Source organism: Atta colombica, unplaced genomic scaffold (assembly GCF_001594045.1).
Source record: "Atta colombica isolate Treedump-2 unplaced genomic scaffold, Acol1.0 scaffold149, whole genome shotgun sequence".
In the NCBI taxonomy this organism is placed as follows: Eukaryota; Metazoa; Arthropoda; class Insecta; order Hymenoptera; family Formicidae; genus Atta; species Atta colombica.
In genome coordinates, this window is record NW_017259238.1 from 71,221 (window position 1) to 88,755 (window position 17,535).

At 28.6% G+C, this 17,535-nt stretch overlaps 1 protein-coding gene across 4 annotated transcripts in view; it reads left to right on the plus strand.

The window, feature by feature from the left end:
- Positions 1–17,535, plus strand: part of LOC108685251 (carcinine transporter-like) — a 39,150-nt gene that overhangs the window by 14,126 nt on the left and 7,489 nt on the right. For 3 of the 4 annotated variants that reach the window (XM_018189952.1, XM_018189949.1, XM_018189950.1), the window contains exon 2: positions 16,515–16,776. In XM_018189952.1, coding sequence (XP_018045441.1) covers positions 16,526–16,776 — 251 coding nt within the window. In that variant the 5' untranslated portion in view covers positions 16,515–16,525. Of the gene's footprint in view, positions 1–12,447; positions 12,748–16,514; positions 16,777–17,535 lie in introns of those variants that run through there. The other variant, XM_018189951.1, reaches the window with a different exon arrangement.

Here is a 17,535-nt window from a genome sequence, read left to right on the forward strand (position 1 = left end):
TATATAATAGAAATTTTTTTATGTATAATTATATACGAAGTTATGCATAATTATGTATGAGCAACTTTTTTTATATTTTTTCAAACTTTTTTTTTTCTAAAACGAACAATGCGAAAATTATTTCTTTAATTATTTTTTATGTTTTCACATTACTATTATTATTTCTATTACATTAAAAAGTAATTTTATAAAAGAAAGAAGGATATATGAACATGTATGGACATATTTTATATATAATTATACATGTTTATAAATATTTATGCGTGTTTATGTATATTTATACATATTTATACATATACATGCATGAAAAATTTTTTATCGGGATTTTAAGGTATTTTTAGACTAAATAAAACAGATCTTTTTGAAAACTAGTATTCAAAAATAGTTTTCAAAATTTTATGTATTTCATATTAAATTTAATATTTCTACTAAGATCCACATGTAACACTATATGATTATTGGGATTTTATTAAAATTCCTTATGTTAACGTAATAGCAATAAATGGATTTGATTTTCGAATTCTGTGCATCAACTTTATATTAAATTATTTCACTAGATTCACACAGGCAATTCCAAGGTTTCAATTCATAGACTAATGTAATTTTATATATCGATTTTAGAAAACGCAATTTTTTCTATTACTATATAAGATATATAAGATACATTTCAATTGTTGAATGATAATTACATCCAATTTTTCTACGAAAAATGTATCTGTGTGCTAAACTTATAATTCAGTAGTGATTTCGATAGCATCGAGATTGTATTAATATAGAAAATATTCTATGGCAATTCTCTCTGAGATACAATTGTGTTGCTTTCCTGTCGGATGATCATTTCTACGAATATTACAAAATATCAAAAAATATAAATATAAATATTTATGATGAAACATTTTATATAAAAAGTATTAATTGGATAGCTAACTAGATAATAGCCAGCTTTTCACAGCATATTTCGAAGTTGTTTCTTTTATAGCATAATAAAGGCGAAAAAATTATTATTATCATTTATAAAAATTATTTATAAAAATATGTAATATATGCAATATATAAAGCTCATTTCCAATATTAAAAATACAAGAAAATAACAGAAGAGATACTATAATAGAATATCAAAAGTAATTATTATGTTCAGCAATATTGATAAAATAGTCGATTCAGTTTTTCAGATCAAGTAGATCCTATCTATTATCGACTAAACTACCTAAGCGTAACCGCATTGACATTTCCAAGGACTTCCTAAAGGAATGAACTAAAAGAGTAGGAGCGAGGATTAGATTAGGTCACGTGGAACGCACGACTGCCAAGTTAAAAATAAGAAAATAATCCTGACGATTGGACAGACAAAGAGTCATATTTTAGAGCTAATTAGTCTGAAAAATGTCGAAATGATCTTTGAAATGTAATATCTGTTCCACACTTAATTATTCTGTGATACGTGTCAATACATCGACGCGCAAAGTTTATCATCATAGAAATTTAATAATACTCGTCAGTACTCAATAAAAACGTCAAGAAAAATGGATGCCCGATTATTGCATATCACATGCTATCGGAATGCTTGATAATTAAGATCGGAAAATTTTCTTGAAAATCTCAGTCGGAGATAAGTGATGGAATGGATAAATTTGCCAGTCACCTTCGAGACGATATTCGATCGATATCTCAATGAGATGTATTGCTTCATTTTGCCGATTTTATATACTCGGTATTCTAAATTAGACGATTATTGTTAATGACGATTGTATTTTAATTTGCGCAGCTGTGAGACATCCATCATCGAGCTTATAAAATTAAGATAACGCCGTGTATCTGTTTCTTTCGCAAGTACATGGCAAACAGTTCTTAGGCGCGTTGACGAACTGCGTTGTATTTTATTTGTAAAGGCTGCGATACGTTTCCTAGATTCGGCAAAAAAAAGGGAACCCCCGCTCGAAAGATCGCGCGCCTTCATTCCGATCGATCCGACCGACAGCTGACATTGACTTTAATTGTCAATATGTACGCGAATATGTCCGTACTTTGCTGCACTGCTATTCCTGATTTTTTGCGCAACGTCGTGATTTATAATGCAACAACAGATCATTCGACGAAATGTGTAACTTCGAATTTTTTAAATACAGCTCGCGAAAAATTATAGAAGAAAGACTGACATTAATTTAATTATTTTATAAAGAAATTTAATATTATTTAATTTAAGATTTATTTATTTAATTAAGAATAATTTATTTAATTTAATTGTTTCACAGAGATATAAATTATTTATAAAATTGGACATTTTTCTGTATCTCTTTTGATTGCTGTGACAATTAAATCCTTTCTGATACTACGAGCTATAAACTGCTATTTGTTTTAATTTTGTTTCTAAAAAAAGATCGGCTGTTCTTTTTATCTGCATTGGACTAAGTTTGTTGTAGTTAATTAATATGCCATGTACTTTGTGAAATGTTATGAATGCCATCTCTGTGCAATAGAATCTTTTAATACTCTTGAGCGAAATTAATTGCATAATATTGCTATCTTGCATAAAAACGTTCTTATATTGTCGCTAAATTCGGTAATAAATGGTTTACTTGTCTGTTTGTTATTGGCTTATCTTTTGTTGGGTTAAGCCAAAATACCATTGTTGAATTGATAATCACACTGTCGTTGTAAATTATGCATATAGATCAAGTCAAATAATCTCGATCAAATCTTTGATGCTATTTCATTGTCTAATTGTAATTAATGTTCTCCGAGCGCTTTTTATAACAGCTTTTAAAAAAAGTGTTTTTGTATTTAATATATGTAATCATATGTGTATCATAAAGAAGCTTTTAATATATAGCAAGCAATGTTGCGTTTATATTTTGTAACTCTTCACATAATTTATTATCGTAAATTTTTATCATATACAGGGTGTCTCATTTTAATTTACTTAGACAAATATCTCGAAAAATATGGAAGATATAGAAAACATTTTGATAGAAGTGAAATAAAAATACATAATTGTTTATTTAAAAAATTCTCTACATATTTTTTGCCTACATATATTTTTTAAACAATTACGAGTTTTCTTCACACCAATTTATTCATCTTATTATTCTGTTAAAAAAAAGTATTAAGGTACGATTATAAAAAATTAATAGTTTACGAGATATTTAATATTTCATGTCAATATAATGCCAGAAAAAATATGAAATATCTCATAAATTATATATTGGTTTTGTGATATCTTTATCTAATATTTTTATATGCAGAATAATTAGAGGAATCAGATTGCGTAAAAAAGATCATATAATTCCATTTTAAAAAGTGGAGGTGATTTTCATATATTTTTGACACCTTCACCTAGAAAAAAAAAACAACTTTCTCTCAAAATCGTTCTATTTTTGAAACGTTTTTCCATATTTTCCATATTTGTTTTTCGAGATATTTGTCTGAATAAATTAAAATAAGACATCTTATATAATATATGTACAATGACAATATAAAGACACTGCCGTTAAAAGTTACAAAATCGGGTATGATTTGTATAACGACAATTCGTTATTATTATACAGGATGTTTCAAACTTTCTGATGTATAGTTTGTAGACAGGTAAACTGGACTAAACTGACCTGAGTAAAAATTGCCGAATAAGCGGGTAGAATCAATAAGATAACTTTAAGATATCTTTCAGTTTTCTATAAAATAATATAATATCAAAATTCTATAAAATAATATAATTATAAAATATCTTAAGATGTGTCTTAAAACATTCTTAAAGTTGTTTTATACATCGATTTTAAATCTTCTATTCATTGGACAATTAAAAAGAAAACTATAAAAATTGCAATATGGTAGAGAACTTTTTGACTTAGTTTAGTCAGTTCTACTTGCGATGTGTCAAAAAGGAACATCAGTACACTCTGTACTGATGTTACTGATGCAGTTTTTTTACCAGATATACTTGCGCAATTATAATAACAATAATGACATTGTCATTAAAAGTTACAAAATACAGGACAAGATAAAAATAAATTCTAAGTATAATAGATGACGCGTCGCGTTTAAATAAATAGTTAAATATGATAGATTGACAGATAAGAAAATGAATTAACCTAAAGTTTTTATTATATGATCGATTATAGTTAACCTTGATCCGATTTTTTACTAGCGATATGTTAATATTTTTATGGAACCGTCGGGTGGCCTTACTGACAGTTGCAAATTTTCTTCACGTTGGACATCTATTCAATACGTACATTGATATACATTGATATACATTTAATTTAGACTGTAACAATCCATTTAATTAAGAGGTTGAAAGCATGAAAAATTGTTTTTTTAATTTATATAAAAGATTTAATCGTCGAATATATTGCCAGATCAAACCTCTTTTGTTATGAAAAACAAGTGAAATCGCTGAAAAATTTGGCGCGAAAGGCGCATTTGATCAAATTTTTCCAAGCCATTAAGATCATTGAAGGCAAACAAAAAAATATGTTAAAAAATGGGAAAGTTTACTGATTTAATTTTATTTATATAGATATATATATTTTATTTATATAGGTTATTATATATAATTTATTATATAGATTTCACTGTAATCAAATATTTTTCGATAGTAGATATATTTCCATAAATCTAAGATTAATTTCTCTGATATTTCAATAAAACAGACTTTTTTATGCTTTATACAATCTCAAACATAATATAGACATAAAAATCAAAATTTAATGTTTAATCCGGAGATTAGATCATGGTATTCTTATACATATTGAAGCTCTGAAAATGAATCCGATGTCCAAAATAATTGTTCCATCATGTCACAATTATTTTTATCGATGGAAAATAGCATGATTTTCCATTATTTTTAGAGTCATTTATGATTTTTAATATGCAAACTGAAGTAAAATTAAGAAAATAAATTCGACAATAACATGGAAGTTTATGAAGTTATGCAAACTAGATGATTAAAAATACTGGAAAATCGATCTATTTTTCGAAGATAAAAAGAATTACGTAATGGAGTAATTAGATTTGATTGTAGAGCGTCAAAATATATAAGAATATTATAGTTTAATTTTCGAATAAAAAAATCTATTTGTGTGTCCGTCTAATTAATGTCAATTTAAAAGAATGCGGCTACAGAGAAACAAACGAACATCGATTCCTTTACGTTGGGTCAGTTTATTGGTGCTTAATGATACATTTGAGATGCAGAATTGGAAACATCATTAGATCTCAAAGTTATTTGAGCACATCCTTCTCGCCCGCTCAAACTATTAAGAAGTATCATTATCGTCTCGGTGCATTTGAACTCGATAAGAAGCTGCCGCTTGAGAGATTGTGAAATTTACAAGCTCGCGGAAGCCCGCGAGCGAATTTCTCGTACGGCCGTGTCTTTGTCTTCGAGAGGCAATTATCGCACGACATCCATATCTTAACGCATATCTCAACATGAATTATCTGCGTATGCCTACCATTTTAATGTATTCCATTTAAAAAGTGAGAGAAAAAAACTTCATTTCCAGCTTTCGCTATTTATAGCGATGACTAACTGTTGTACGTTCATGATTTATTATTACTGTATTACACGCTAACGCGTGTGATAATTGAATTGATAATCCATAGCCAATTCCATTGTTTGACAAACAGTTTCCGATGCAAGCTTGACGAATGATTTTTAAGATTTTTTTTTAAAGAAGCTTATCTAGAAATAAAATAAGAAATCTTATACATAATTATCAAGACTTATATTTTTGTTTAAAATATATTTTTCATTAATACAAAGCTAAAATAAAAAAAAATAATTTTGCTGAACTATCTAAAATTTTAATTATAAACAAAGATCTAAAAATAATTTTGTTAAACCATCAAAATAATTATGTAGGAAATTCAAGCGTAATGAGTTACAAACAATTTTGCTATTTCAGCAATTTGAGTATCCTACTTAATATCTTGATAGTTCAATAAAATTATTTTTAGATCTTTGTTTATAATTAAAATTTTAGATATTCTAGCAAAACCGTTCTTTCCTTATATTGTATATAAACTTTAGCGTAAATCGTTTTCTCATCCATCGATCTATTATTTATCTGTTACTTAGGCTGCATTGCCTTAGAATATTCCTTCTTAGCAAATTATATCATTTGGCAAATAGTCTTGCAAATCATTGACGAACTATTTTTGAGATCAAGGAAAGATTGAGATACTAGAAAAATAAGTCTTATCACGAAATATCTGCTATTAAAACGTATATTTTTTAACAATGTAAAATCAGTCACGTAAAAACTTCGACATAATTTATTTTCCTATCCGTCGAACTATTTTGTTTCTTATTCATTTATCTAGGCTGTATTCATTTATCTAGGCATTTCATCTTACAATAAATATTCATTTTTGCAAAATAGTGTATAGATCTATCTTGATAATAGATTTTTAATATTTTCTTTTCCTATTTTGTTCCAAATTGTAATCACGTATGTTGCTCATTCGTGATCTTCATTTCGTTTTTGATATGCTTCCGATATACTGTCATAATACTCGTACTAATACTTTAAGTCACTTATACATTTCATGTGTCGCCTTTATTGCGGCCTCGCGTAACAGCTCGTTAGATTCACTGCGTTTTACGCAATTATTGCAATTCGCAAGGACGACACCGCGTAAGAGATTCATCGTGTAACATTCTTCATCTTGGCGATCATTCGAACAGAGGAATTAATATCGTCCGCGTCAATTCAATCATTTCGGGCAGACAATGCTAGCGGCGCCAAATTCATTTAATTTTTATTGTCATATGATACGGATCAATTTAAATATCATGTCACCATCGTCATTCAGTGTTGATTTGATCACTCTAATCGACCTATTTACTGTGATAAATATCACCACTAAAATTAGACAAATGTCATTGATTAGCATTTAAGTGATTACGAAATATTATTAGTTTACATTGAAAGAATTTGTGAATATATATTATTACATATAGTTAGAAAATTTATATTAAATTAATTAATTAACATATTTCATATATCTTAAACATGTCCACTCAAATTTTTATGTTAATTTTTTTTTTAAACAATACAAATATTATGTGTATAAAAAAATTACAAGAAACAATGACACAGTTTATAATTAATCATATTTCTTCTTAAAATTAACATTTATATAATAGGTACTTCAAATTAAAATGTTTTGATAAATTTAACATTTATAATTAACACGTTTTATTTATTTATCTTAGAATTTTTGTTTTAACAAACATTTTTTTTATGTTCTTTGTTCATTTAATTATAAATTGTATTATATTAACATTAAGAAATGTTGAATATGAATTTAATATAAAATGTTGAAATAATCATATTATGTTAAATTGACAATTCTAACAATTGGACACAAAATTTTAACAAGGACTTGAGTGAACAATTTCTATCACAAATACAAAATATTTTTTACTAAATATATGTTGTTATAACTTTATAGCTAAATATGACTTAGATTGGAGGTACGAAATTAAGTATTTCAAAATTCATAACGAAATCTTTAAGACATTAATATGTGTGGAGGATGCTAGAAGTTACATTATTAACAAGAGTTTAATTTAATTTCGAGGTGATGTCAAAATTTGCAACACGGTTACTAACTGCTATGTTTGTAAGATATTTAATTTATGTTAATTAAAAAGTTAATTAATTTAAAGAAATCAAAATGATATAACTCATATAAAAGGAATGAATATTAATTAAATATTTTAATAAGAATTATTCAAATTTAAGAAATAGTGAAATTTAAAGAAAATTGAATGAATCGTTTGATATTTTTGCCAAAGAAATTTATAATTTAGTTTATTTCCAATAAACCTATCGTCAGCTTTAGAGAGGGTCAAAAACCTGTTTATTTATATTATGAATATTTATTATCATGTTGGAGTGTCATTAAAGGCATCATCGATTGACGTGATTCAGGGATCTACGCAACGATGAAATAAACCATGCGAGGAGAAGTATCAGAGATATGCGTGCGCAATGACATTTAAGAAAAAAGAAAAAACCAAAATCCCCACAATCTCCACGATGTCACACATCGTGCGAATATTCTCTGCCATTCCACGAATTTTTCTTGTACAAGCAAGAAGAACTCGCGCATTTTCCTCCGTTTCACGAGACGACGATGCTCGGGCATTCCTTATCCGACACCATAGAGCCGCTCTTCCACCGTCGTTCGTCAACCGGTTTCATTCTGTACGGCCTTACCTTTCGACGTCTTTCTTGGCATCTCCATCACGGTATTTCGCCCAAGCCCACGTTCTATTCTGGTTAGCTTGGGTTTTCCCTGTTCAAGTGCCACCGATCAAGGTCGTCATCTTGGCGTCTGGTGTGTTCTGAGCAAACGCACGACGCATCGTCATTGAAGTTGAGATACCTCCGCGTGATCGATGTTTATTAATGCATCATATATACAACTTCCTCATCTTCTGTAGGATGTTCGACTCTGTTTTTATGGGTATCAATTGAAATAATTCTAATCCGTGATTTTTGCCAAGCAATTCCCTCCTTTTATCATCATGGTTAATTGTTTTATTCGTTACAACGTTATTCATCTAATAATTCCGATATTCGTCGAAAAACTTAGGAAGTCTTTACACTCATTAAGAAATGAGATTTTTTTTGAGGGAAATTCCGAGTTTAAGATTAGTAAAACGGAAGCAGAAATTAAACGAGTTAAGTATCAATTACAATTAGAGGAACGTGCGTCACTAATCTCTGCCTACGAGACAAAAAGGAAACAAAAAGAAAAAAAAGCAGAAAGAGGCATTTATTATAAAAGAAAGAGCCTAGCGTTATGTTATCGTCGTATTATCGATAGTTTACCGAAGACGTGAACTGTGATGTGTTATTCATAGAATTTTACATAATTCTCGGATTGTCGTTCTTTAAAAATATGTCCATAGACAAATATTCGTGTTTGTTATTCCGTTCGTCGATACCGTAATTATTGTGTATTTGTCTATAACAAATTCTCTTAATTTGGATGTCATCATTTGTAAATTGCTGCATTATGAATCTTTCTGAGAATACCTAGCATACATACGATAATGTAATGAATGATAATGTAATCGAATTAAAATATATCCTTTGGATTTGTTTTATGAATGAGTTTCCTCATGATTCACGCGAATTTTTTTTTTAATTCTTTTTTTCCTTTTTATCTTGTATTAAAAGATTAATGACGCAGGGGTCTCTAATTGTAAGTGATATTTATCTCGTTTATTTCCGTATTGTTATTTACTTCAAAATAACTTAATCACTTAAGAGATAATTTAAAAAAACTTCTCTGGGATGAAAATACTCTTCTATTTATAATGTTGATCTTAATGGAATTGTAATTAAATAAGTATTATAAATTGACATTAAATCACTCGATGCGCGGATAATTTTTTTTTATATATATGATTATTTTTATATATATGGTTAAATATTATGTAAGTTTTCGAAAAGTGTTGTTTAGTTGATTATATTGATAAATAAATAGATAAAAGTAATTGACATTAATGAATCCCCAACCTATGTGTAATTTTTCAATACTTGTCGAAATCTCGAAATCTCAATTAAACAAAAATATTTTTTTATTTTTTCTGCCTCAAGATTGCGAATAATTATATCCTCATTAAATCATTAATGTAATAACTTTATATTATGTAGCATTACTAATAACATATTAATCTACTCAGAAAGCACTTAATTTTGTTATCGCCCTTAATTTAATACTCCGCTGTATCTGTAAGATTTATTAAATATTAAATGTTAATTAAAAGACATTAATTAATTTTTCAAGGAATCAAAATAACTCGTATAAAAAAAGAATGAATACTAAATATTTTAATAAGAAATACAAGGAAAAAATATTATATATATGGACATATTTTATATATAATTATATATAATTGTATATAAAATGTTTATTTTTATATAATTATGTATAATTATAATATAATTAGATATATATAATCAATTATATATAATTACATATAATTATGTGTAAAACATTTTTTCCCGGGAATTCAAATTTGCATACGTAAATAAAGATAAAGAAAATAAACGTAAAACAATTGAATTGCTTGTAAATTGAATTCTAATAAAGAGATTAATTGAGTATGTCCACAATCTTACCATCAACTTCAGAAAATTAATAAAATTGACGCTATTAGTAGGACTGATTGTTGAATTGTCTGGTTTAGATTTCTTCAGATTTAACATAATTAGGAATTTTAATGAGAAAGAAGATATAAAATTGCAAAATGTTATTGTAATAAATAAAAATTCAAAATTCTATTTGATACTTCGAGATCGATACCTTTTAGTAGAGAAAGTGAAAAATTTTCTAAAGTTACCAGATCTCAATGTAATCTCAAGGAAATGCCTGGATTCGATAATCGTATATCACGAGAGATAACTATATGTGTATCGACTATCGGTTAGAAACCCTCTTCATCCTTCCATTGACTTTAAAGAAATACTCGGGACACGATTAGGCGATATTTCTCTCTTCAGGTCTTACCTTTTGCGGAATATATGGTGAAGTTTTTCCTTGGTTTTATTTTTTATCTAATCTACTAGCCGTAAAAGACATAAATCTCTCAATGTAGGTATTTTATCTAAAAATATATTACATCTTAATGACGATCAGACATTTGATGTCGCTTGGATCTTTCTAAGCACTAAGATCTTTTCAAATTCTTTAGAATGGAATCTCACTCTAAAAAGTGAAAATTGAGCCAGTTTTGAAAAAAAAATGATTCATTCAATTTTCAATTTTAAAATCGTTATTCATACTTTGTTCTTATTTTAAAATCTTGAATAATATTTTAAGATGCTAATATTATTCTTATGATTGGCTTAAAACATCTCAAGACAATCTTAATATAAGAATTGACTATGAACTGAAACTCTCATCAATTCCGATTAACTTAATCGATATTGTTACATTGGGGACTGATCAATCGTATTTGCTGTTCAGAATTGACTACGGTTGATACTTAATCGACCGATTTCATTAATCAGAGTTGGTGAGATCGGTTCTATGAATATCGGCCTAAAGTCGTAATCACACTACGGATTGCCGGTTCTATTTTAGCCAAGGGTAAAGTCGCCTAATATGAGATACTTTTTTTAAAGACTTATAATTTTAAAGACTTATAATTTAATTTGCAACCTTAAATTCTTATTTTCGTGTTTCTTATTTTCGTCAATTTTATGAGAAATGTATTCAAGATTTATTCACCAAAAGTTAGCAATCGGTAGTAACTATACTTTGTTGTATGTGAAATTTTTTTATCGAAAGTGCCGATTTTGTTCATTCAAAAAAAGGGTTCCTAATGTGAAATACAAGGGTTTTCTTGTATGAGATGATAACTCTCATAATAGAAAACTAAGGAAAAAATAAAGATAAGCTTTTTATATACGCTTTTATTGAATTACATACAAGGAATAAATAATTTGAATGTATACATAATAATTATATAATTTTTTGATATGTATGTATGTATGTGTAAGTAATCTTAACAGTAGAATCATCATTTTTAATATTTCGTTTAATAATATGCTTTGAGATATTGAATTATTTAGATGCTCCCATATTAGCTAGGAATACTCTAAGTATCTCATATTACGACTTCCATGTCTTGCGGTTTCATAATCACCAAATCTTTACAGTTAAACAAATCATTATATCACGTATTCTTCTATTAATACGATCTTACTCTATCACTGCATGCAGACTTTATTACCAAATATTTATTTATTATATAATAAAACAGGTTTGAAGACTAACTTCAATAAAATTCGATAACATCCAATTTCAAGAATCTTTTTTCACAACTATTACACGCATGATTTAATAATGAATTTTCTACTAAATATGTTTCACTATATGAGTAATAAATTCATAATAAAATCAATCACATACGCTTATTAGTTTAGCAGAAATCCCTATCTCATATTGGGAATCTACCCCACAATAGGCGATCTTACCCTTATTTTTTTGAGATTATTTTGTATTTAAATACAATTTTTTTTTAGTATTTTGTATTTTATATTTAAATACAATTTGTTGATTATTTTGCTCACCCCTGATTAAAGGTTGCGATTTACGCGGAGGAAAGCGATGACGTTCGCGGAAAGAGTGCGCAATCGGGATTATCGGGAAAAATTGTCGCTTGTGCGTGCGAAAAAGCGATACGAAAAATTGTGAAATCCCTATTCCTCATGTGTTCTCCACTGACGTCATGGATAGCGATCCGTTGCGACACCATGCATCGACAACAGGTCGCATTTATTCTTTCCGTCCGGCGCGGGCGTCTGCGTCTACCGGTCGCTGCCGGTCCCATCAAGGTGGGGAAGCGCGTGGTTTTCTGTATCCGTAGTGGAAGGCTATAAAGCCCCACCAATCGGTTGTGCCGCCGACAGTTCGCGCGCTTCTCGAAACGATGATGTAGTGCGTGAAAATCGATCGACGCCGAATTATCGGAAAAATCGTGATTTCTTCAACGGTAACCTTTTCACGCGATCACAATTGATCCCGCGAGACAAGCCCTACCAAAGTACTTACATACCCCGTGCTCGAAATATATTTTTTTCGTTTCTTTACTTCATAAATCAGCATCCATAAAGTGAATCTCTGTCTTGTGGATTATTAATTTATCTTTACATAAAAGTGTATCAACTTATTGTGATTCTTTACATTGCTCACTACTTACATTGCGAGAAGACTCAACAGGTAAGAATTGTTCGGCTTCCTTTTAGATAATATCAATCGTCAGATGTCTTTTCTCTTTTTCTTTTTTATGATGGAATAATTTTGAGATAAATGTAAAGATCAAAAAATTTTCTTTTATAAGAAAGGATTTTCTTTCAATTTTTTTTTATATAACAGATATCGATAGAATTGAATGCAATAAAGTTTGAAGATATAATGAAAAATTTTACAAATCTGATACTTTTATAAATATTTAAGTATTGATATGTCGTGTTTATTTTCTAAATGTGTTACTTTCTGATTTTTATATCATGTTATTTATTACATATTCTTTAATCATATGAAGTGTCAGTCATTTATATTTACATTGCCATATGAAATTTCCTATTTCCGTGATAAGAAAATATGTTACGGTTGATAGATCACCCGAAACGGGGCAAGTATTGATTCAATGAAGCAGGTAAAAAGAATATTAATGAAATTATAAGCTGAATTAATGAAGTAAGATATTACAAATTGATCAACGCGACAAGGCGATAATTATAATAGATTCGAATAAATTAGTGGAAGAAATGGATTATTGATCTTCCGTTTCTCTCTGCTATCATATTTTTATTCTTTCTGTCCAACTAAAATTCTTTTACTATTTTAGATTTTTCAAAAATTGTAAAAAAATTTAAGATTACTTTTTAACATCTCCACATTACAAAATAATTTTTTAATATTATTGATATTTTAGGAGAGAGATGACCTGACTCTATCTTCCTTTATTTCGGAGAATTGTTTGAAAGTGAAATTTCGCTTGTGCTAAAAATAGGACTCATATCATAGAGTTCGAGGGTTAATATATTCATTAACGAGATTGCATTAACGAGACTGCATTATTTTTATGATATTTCGATATATTCTTTTTTCTCGTTTCGATTATTTCTTACTTAATGCAAATTGTAATTTCCATTAAAGCAATTCCTGTAAATCCCCGTAAATATACATATTACGCTTTATGAATATCTGATCGCATTATTAATGATTTACTGGCCAGTTTCTTGTATCTCGTCGAGGACGATATGTAATCGCTTCTATACTGAATTAATGTGGCATTCAAATCTTTCATACAACAAATCGTTTCGATATCTTATAAATTTTCAACAACATCATTTTTATTTCTTATTTGACACGAATGACGAGTATATAGTGTGTTGCGGAATTATTTATATTCGTAAGTTTACATAAAGCCGCATATTTTTCTAAATACTTTCGAAGGAAACATTAAGCAAAATTATCAATCACCAACGAGGAATCGTCAAATCGCGCTTGTTGCTTTTAAATAAATTAATCCTGATTTTTAAAATAAATAAGAAGCAAATAAGAACTATCTAAACTCTAAAGGAATGTCGACTGAATTTACAATTTTTGCAAAAATAAACGAGAGAATAAAACGTAAAGAATGAAAATTACAAATATAAATAAGATTCCAAAAGCGAGTATTAAAAAAAATATTCCTTAATATTTATTTTGAATTATTCATATTCTGTATATTTTTTTCTTTACAAACTAGGCTTATTAAGTAATTAATTATAACATTTATATATTGTACAATTTTTTAATAAAGCACACCAGCTTATAAATATTTTTTAAAGATAAATACTTTTTAAACTATGTAAGAATTATTTAATAACCAATATAATAATACAAAAAAAGAGCTAAAGAGAAGGATGTTGTAAAAAAATTAAATAAAATTTAATATTTAATATATTACAATTAGCAAAACTAATTTTGATTTTACATAATTTTTTCAGTCGCATATGAATTACAATTAAACTTTAATTAAACTTAACAAGTCATAATTTAAGAGTTTTAAAATTAAAATGTCAAAAGATAAAAATAAAAGAAATCTCAAAAATAATCGTAAAAGAATTGAGCAGAAAGAAACCTTAAAGAACCCTTCACACAAATGGGTTTCGGTCAAAGTGTTTCAAATTTTAATATTTTAAACAGCTCATGTTAAGCTGATTAAAAGTCCTTATGAACACAAACCTCCAAATGCCTTAGTTTTTGCTGCAGAACCAGGAAAAACTGTCAATCATAATGTCGTGAAAAAAGTATGTTTTTCAATATTTTGAAAGATATTATTGCGATATAAAACATCTTGGAAAAAACTTTATCTTATTTTCTAATTCCAAGATGCATATTAGGATTTCCAAGGAGGCAAGGAGACTCATGAAAATCAAGCATTGTGTTTGTGAGAAGCAAGTAATGTAAATCAAGCATCTCAAAGGAATGAGACGTTCGTCACGTTCACGTTCCGGGTAATTCTGAAAATGATAAACATACCATAAATACATATATAATTATATTATTTGTGTTAGATTGCCCTTGTATTTTATGTATTCGTAATAGTAAAATTTACTCTAATATTCAGATATGGCTTCAAATCAGCTGCTTAGCTGTCTCCCCATCTATTATTGTGTAATTGATATCGAATATTATTGTATATCTGTTTATTTATATTTAACAGTTGCTCAATAAAGTTATTATTATTATTATTATTATTATTATAAATATAGTAGTTATAAGTAAAAAAGATTCTCGATTTTTTTGTACTTGTTCATATAAAATACGAATATTTTTCGAAGATCTCAGAGCAAAAACTAAGACATTTGGAGATTTGTGTGCTCGTGAAGAATTTTAATAGCTTGATATGAGCTACAAAATATTAAAATTTAAAGCAATTTGACCAAAACCCATTTCCCATTTCATTTGAGATTTGTGCGGGGTTCTTTGCAGATAATTCACCGCCGCGCTCTTACATGGCGAAGACTCTCCTTTAATTCATTTAATAATTTTTGTATTATTAGTTAAAGTAATGAAAATTAATCTGACACACAAATAATCCATCGTGTGTAGTTGTGTACTAAGAATTAATATTACGTCATTTTGTTTATATCAATCATGTATAACTTTTTAGCTGACTTTTAGCTAACTTTTACTTTTTTTGCAATTTTTTTTTCTCCAGTGTGGAGAAAAAAAAGAAAGACAAATCGTGCAAGAAGAACAGATCTATTATTTCATGTGACCATGCGACCTTTTTTCCGTCACACTGGATTTATCATACTATTAGCAGTTCGTCGAACTGCCATGCCCATTTCGACTCGATAGTTAGAAAATCCTCTCTTTCGAGATAACTTACAACTTCAATGTCCATTTGTCATTTAGTATTTAACATAAAAATATTATAATTATTTTAATATTATATAAGTATTTAATGTAAAAATATTAGGTGTGGGAAAAAGTTCGTGGCGTTTTTTTAATGCCATCTAACGGGAAAAACGCCACGAACTTTTTTCCTAATATTATAATTAATGACAAAGACCAAGGCTCCTATTCTTGAAAAGAACTGTATATGAAAAATTAAGCAATTATTATTTACAATTAATATATGTAACATATACTATAGTGTTTCTCTAGTTTTTTGTATACATTTCTTTTAAAAAATCGGGCTCCAATTACATGTGCAGCATTCGCTATGTCATAATAACGGTCTTTTGTTTATTCCTATTAGTATCCTTTTTCGTGCGCTCGTCGTCACACACAAATCCGCTCGGCTCATTAGCGGCATAATGAGGTATCTCATCTCGTTATCACATTATGTATTTCATTCTTTGTTCCTGTCTCACATTCTAGCAAATGGGACCTCACGTCCACGTGAATACCTACGATACTCGGCGACCTTTCTTCGTCGTAAGTTGCAATAAACTCTAAGGGTGTCTTATTGTCGCTCTTTCCAGATACTACGACAATGACGGTCATGGTCGAGAACACGAAAATCGAGGAGGGCAACGGTCCCGCGAAGATCGAGACCTTCGACGATATCCTACCGTACGTCGGCGAAGCGAGCAGATACCAGTGGTTCCTGTTTATCCTACTCCTACCATTCACCTTCGTTTACGCCTTTTTATACTTCGCGCAATTCTTCCTCACTCTCGTGCCTGCTGAGCATTGGTGCATGATACCGGAGTTAAATCATTACAATTTCACGGATTTCGAAAAGTAAGTTTAACAAAGAGATGCAATTCTTTTAATATTCTCGATACTTTATGCATTTATATATACATTCAAAAATCAAAGATAAACCTAAAGAATGTTGCACTTTTAGCAATGTGGGTCTTTGAGTTTCAGTGTAGATTTTTATGTTATTCCAGATTGTATAAAAATATGAATGAAAACAATTCTTGTGGAAGCTTTAACAACGAGTTTTTACCATCATAGAAATTAGATTTAAAAATTATCTATTAATAAGATTTTTTTTAGTTCGTAATTGCGCCACTTACGAAATAAACGATAAAACAACGACAAAGAGATAGATTTCTTCATTTGCATTAAATATGACTTAATTTACATCCAAATAATTCTGTCCTTGTGTGTTTTATTTATTTGTTACAGATTTAAATTTATCTATCAGAATTTATAATTAAAACATCAACTTTGCCAAAGTCCAAATTAACTGACCGTTAAATATTAGGTGTGGGAAAAAGTTCGTGGCGTTTTTCCCGTTAGATGTAACGGGAAAAACGCCACGAACTTTTTCCCACACTTAATATTCATGAATAAAAATGGAATATTTAGATGTTTACATAATTAACACTTGCGTGGATTTTTGAGGTATATGTATCTTTGTACAAACGAGATTGAATGACAAAAGATTTCCCAAATTAACAGTGCACGAGACAGTTTTGTAATAATGAGGAATGAAAAGTGGAAAGTTGTGAAATTCTCTTCATCCTCATTTCATAACGACAGTTCAAGTCC